This window comes from Habropoda laboriosa, unplaced genomic scaffold, assembly GCF_001263275.1.
Source record: "Habropoda laboriosa isolate 0110345459 unplaced genomic scaffold, ASM126327v1 scaffold64, whole genome shotgun sequence".
NCBI lineage: Eukaryota > Metazoa > Arthropoda > Insecta > Hymenoptera > Apidae > Habropoda > Habropoda laboriosa.
The window spans coordinates 1,020,438-1,025,975 of record NW_017100183.1 but is presented as its reverse complement, the minus strand read 5'-3'; the positions used below and the strand labels follow the sequence as shown (position 1 = coordinate 1,025,975).

General features: G+C 49.2%; 1 protein-coding gene across 1 annotated transcript in view; it reads right to left on the bottom strand.

Annotated features, from left to right (window-relative positions):
- Positions 1-5,538, bottom strand: part of LOC108579191 (protein FAM151B) — a 10,012-nt gene extending 4,474 nt beyond the window's left edge. Inside the window, exon 1 of the mRNA XM_017942661.1 lies at positions 5,313-5,538. Within this exon, the coding sequence (XP_017798150.1) occupies positions 5,313-5,370 (58 nt within the window). The 5' untranslated portion in view covers positions 5,371-5,538. The remainder of the gene's footprint in view (positions 1-5,312) is intronic.

The following is a 5,538-nucleotide window of genomic DNA, read 5'->3' as shown; positions in this document are numbered from 1 at the left end:
GATCGCGGCCAACGAGCCACAAGGGAAAACCGCTCGTTCGTTTTCCCTTTCCTCTCTCTCTCCCATTTGTCGCACAACTACTCGAAGCGTGGGATGATCGCGTGTATTGAAAACGGTGACGTGACTGGTTAATTCCTGGGGACCTAGTATCGGAAAAGTTAAACTCGATGCTCCTTTCGTGTAAAATTCTACTTTTCAAGGATTCGACGCGAGCCTATGTATATCTCGACGTAAAAAAAAAAAACGAAGAGAAAAAGAAGAGAAAAAGAGTAGAGAGAGGAGAGAGAGTATTCTATCGACCCGTGTTTTATTCCGGTTATAAATAATCCAGGGAGCACGAGACGGTCACGATTACGGGAGTGCAAGCGCACACTAAATCGCGTTATCTCGACTGCCGCATCCCCGGCTGTGTTTTCTATGGAATCGAACGTATTCTCGCCGACGGACTTTCAACCAGAGACTTCTCTGGTTTCCGAGGCATCGATTCCTCCTCCACCGGTGTGAATCGGTGATTGGCTGAACCGGCGACTCCGCCGAGGAAATATGCAACATCGGCCAGTTGTTTTCTCTGGAACGATCGTTGCCAGGTTCCTCGAACGGACGCACACGTCTAGAGTTCGTGGCGGGACTGACCTCGAACGAGCACGAGTCGCAACGACGTTGTCCACGACGAAGCTCTAATTGGTCGAACAATCGATCGCCTGTCTCCGAGAGCCTCGACAGCTTCTAACAACGCGTCATCTTTACGCAATACGTCCGACACTTTGCCCGATATTATTATCGAATTGTACACGTATTCTCTTCGATAGGAAAAATCGACACGATCTCAATTATACACCGTATCAATTAGCCTCGTTAATCTTATTTTCGCATCTACGGGAGAGATTACCTAATTACGTTCTGCTCGAAATCGTTCGATCGACTTGCGTAACTTTTTACCTCGTTTGCACAGTGTATCATCCCTTCGGAGAAATAAATCCGTGTAAACATGGAATCGAGTTAAGTTATTGCAAACATCGAGTCATCACGTCATCCACGTTATCGCGTCCGTTACACGTTCCATAAAAGTACTTTCGAAAGTTTCAAACTCCATCCCGGTTGCTCCTCCCTTTTTTCGTCGTCGTCTGTAAACCAGCAGAGGAAAACTTCCGGTCCCGTTTGATGGGAGACCGATACGGGACGTGCCTGTTCCAGTCCCCTTGAAGTGAAAGCCGCTTTTACGCGGTAGCCGCGGGACCGGATAGTTGCCAGCTACTTTCCTCTCGAGCTTAGACTGCACTCTTGCCAGCGAGGATTTCCGCCGGAATACACGTCCTCGTATCGGAGTTTACCCCGCGAGGACCGGACTGACTTATAGCCTGAATCGTAATCGGGAGAGGGGTCCGAACGCTGTCGGAAATTCGAACTTGCACGTTAAGCGGCGATCGGATTTCAGCGAAAATCAAGGTCTCGATCGGGTTTTCATCGCTCCGGATATCGACGCTGAAACCAGAACGCAGTATCGCTGTACTATACGCAAACACACAGGGTGTACCTAACTCGTTCCTACCCGTGACCTGAAAACTGCTTTAAATATCGACTCGACCTAACTGTGATGCGCAATTCCTTCGACTGACAGCTCTCGTCACACCCCTGTAACAATCTCCGCTGCAAACTTTAACAAAGCTCGCCCCTCAATTTTCCCACAAGGTCGTCGTTCTACGTCGTTTCTACGTCGTCGAGTTTTCGAAAGGAAAGTTACGTCCTCGAAGGTAAAGTTTCACCTACGATTAATCTAGAGGTAAGAAGGGGACGACACACGTCGACGCATCTTCGTCGGGTAAGAGAATTCGAAGGCGCCGCCAAGACGGGCGTTCGGGCGGTAATAGGGGTAGGACTACGACAACCCTCGAAGCCCTTGGCGAGGCACGTTTAACAACGGCCAGAAAATGGGGCTTTAGCCAGTCTTGGTTAGGGGGTCTAAACAAGCTTACCCGCGTAGTACTTAATAAATACATTTCTATCAAATACGTGTCAATCTCTCAATTCACCTTACAGTCGGTTGGAAGGTTAAAAGAGACGCCTGTAATCGTGTCGATGACAAGTAGTCTTGATACGATAATAACGCGATAGATTGTACCCTGATCTATTCTCTACGATGAGATACCACACAAGTTTGTTGGTACCTCGCGGCGATAGGCTACCCGAAACAATTCCAAATGTCACGCCCCGTTCGTTTCACCTCGCGATCTATATCTCGCGACTCGTGACGCAATATCGTCGGTTCTCTCGAAAAAGATCCACCGATTCTCTCAGTCCTACGTGTATCATTTTCGTACGATCTATCGCAACGTCGCTTTCACCGTGAAACTTGTTCTTCAAGTTCGAGCCGCCGTCGAGCCGAATAATCCTTGTGCACGGCTAATCGATAGACACGTACGTTGTGCGAGCAGTTTAAGCGATACGCGGATATCGGTATCGCGAGGTGAATTATTTGCACGAGGCAAGTATATCTATTCCTCTGCTCCTGCTCTCTTTTTTTTACTTTTGCAAAAGAGGACACGCTTCTACTCGCGGACTATGACGAGACAGGAATCGGAGAAACGTGTTTTTACTTATGCATCGCGGAACGGCGAACAGGTCTCTCTTTCTCAGGCGATACTCGAAATGTTTGCGTGGAAACTGGCGAAGAAGTTGGCGGGAATCGAGAGGTCTGTTCAAAATTCATCGCACAAAATCAACCGCAGGTTCGTGCCGCTCGATCTCTCCGCGAGAGCGAGTATCTCCGGTGCACGAGCGTGCAACGTGCAACGTGCAACGTACAATATACGTATCGAAATATCTAACACACGTTCGATGCCCTCGCGGCGATTACAAGGTTTCCGCGAGAAATCGTTGTTCGAGTTGTCGCGCGTATCGAAGTTTCTGTGTCATCGTCGAGGCGACGAAGGACGCAAGTACCCACGTATTTCTTGCCCGACGCGATCTACAGCTACTTTAATAAAAGAGATCCATGTTTGAGATGACGCGACGAACGGTTATTGGTCGGCGGAACTAGGCGTTTAGTATCTTGTTACCGGGTGTAGCCACGTACAGGCCTTATCGTAGACAAATATTGTTTCAACGGGCCCGTGTATTTTTCTTATTCCGCTCGAAATTGGAACGCGAGCCCGATAATGCCACCGGGAATTACACCACATGAGTCACTGTTCCTCGCTGCAGATAAGAATCCAGTCACCGAGCGCGCCTCCACCTACCTCGGTAAACATCAGCTGTAACACCTAGTCTCTTAGGCAAACGAATTCAGATTACGAGGAGAGTCGCCTCTCCTTCTTCCTACGGTGCCCCCTTTTCCTCTCCCAATCGGCAGGTTCGACGAAAAAAGGAAAAAAGCGGGGAAGAAAAAAAGCTGGTGTACCAGCGTTATCAGTTTAGCAGATAACATCGACTTTTGTCCCCTACAGTTTTATCTCGATCAATTTATTACGTCCAGTTAGCCATATGGCGATTCGATTGTTCAGCTTATACCAGCTTTCTCTCTCTCTCTCTCTCTCGCTGCGTTTCTTGCAAATTTCTACTCGAGAATGGAAACGAGCTGTCGGTACGAAGGAGACAAATTTTGTCGAATTTTCCAAGAATACTCTCTCCCCGTAGATGCGTACGAAGCATGTGTGTACGTACACTGGGCAGATGAGATCGTTGCGCGAGTAATATGTACGCGCTATCTGAGGAATTTACAATAATATTTACAGCAAACGATACGCCGTTCTCTGCAGCCTGTTTCTAAATGACAGCCGTTCGTTAATTAACCCGTTAACGGGCTGGACTCTGTATGCTTATCGTTGTTAAACAGAAAATCTCGCGTATCGATCCTCCGGGCGCGTCGATTAGGTTAATTAGAACTATTAATACGATTAATTTTTCCCCCGCTAATTGTTTGCGTGTTTCATCTCCGTCCACCTCTGCCCCGGTAATCGTCCAGGGAATTCCACGGACGCGCCCTTTTGTTCTCGCGTAAACCTACTCGAACACACACTGTGTCAACGTCTTGATATACCTGGTGTGTGGCGTAACGGCTCGTTTGACAAACACCGCCAAGAGCTGACAGGCTTGGGAATTTTGGCGCGTGGTACGCGAGCTTTCGGAAAGCTCGTTAGTTTTCTCCGGCGAGAAAGTTGCGGTCGTCGGCCGCGGAGAGAAAGGAAGAGAGAGAGATAAAGCTGCAGAAATCTTTGCCCGATAAGTTTCTTTCTCCCCCCGCGGAGAAACCGCAAACCGTCCGAACGATAACGAGCATTACTGCGGAAACGATAATTGCTCGGTGAAGAACGAGCGGCATTGATTCGAACCCTTCAGCTATTTAGCCTGCTCCCAGAGAGGAAACAATGCACTTTCTCGGTAGAGTCTGGTTATCCTCTTTTCCGAATAATTGGAAGAAGTTGGGATGGAACGGAAGGAAGGGTTAAGAAACGAGACGTGCGCGGAATCAATCGGTTATTTTCCGACAGACCACCGAGGAGTAAGCGGCGAACGGGCAAAGGGAGCGAGTAAAAACAGTTTATTTTCGCACTATTTTCGCGCGGCACGTTGATTCGCGTATCCGACGCGGCCACGATAATCTATTTTTAAGAGAGGCGGCTCGCGGTACAAAGAGCGCCGGTGCTCGGCTGAAAAGCGGTGGAAAATGCGATATGTACGATATGTGCGGAGTGTAAAAGCACGAGAGAGAGAAAGAGAGAGAGAGAGAGAGAGGGGGGTAAACCGGGTTACGCCCCAATGTAAACGCGTTTGCATCCGCGCGAATTAATCGACAAACGAACGAACCACGCGTTAAGAAACGATTGATCAATTCCGCGGTTCTCCAACCGTGCGAGATTCCCACGCAAGCGTTGGTCCCAATTGATCAGCGCGCGCCTGGCCTCTTCTTCGCCTCGAAACGCGAACAATCGTCTCGATTTCGAAGCGTTGCTTTCCGAATAAAATCGATAGCGAACAAGGGGTTCCAAACGAACACATCTCTACCCCTTTTTCCTCTTATTTTACCAACGCGACCACGTCCTCCTCTCTTTCTTCTCGTCTACTGCGCGTCGCTCGCGTCTCGAACGGCTCCAGAGAGACTTAATTGCGCGAATTTGCGACACACCGTACGTACCACCTTATTTCTCCAATTCTCTGCTCGCTCTCTGCCTGTTTCGATCGAGAATCGAACGATAAATCCTGACGAGTATTCGCGGCACCGAGATACGTACCATTCGCCTCTCGAGCAATTTCGCGCGCAATTGATCTGCGTATTTGTCCGAGTCGTAGGTAAAAAGAGAGAAAAGGAGACTTACGGACGCATGCCAGGAAGAGAAGCCCGATGCTCAAGTCCATGCTACCGAGATACTTCATGGTCCCTCACGGTGACAAACACTGTACGTACTCGTCGCGAAGAGGTGCGATAGAGAGGCGCGTCGAACAGCGTTGAGAGACGACGACGAAGAACAGTCTACTTCGGGAAAGAAAGAGGGAGAGGGCAGAACCGGCGCGGCTCTGGTCGCACAACGACACCCGGTTAAC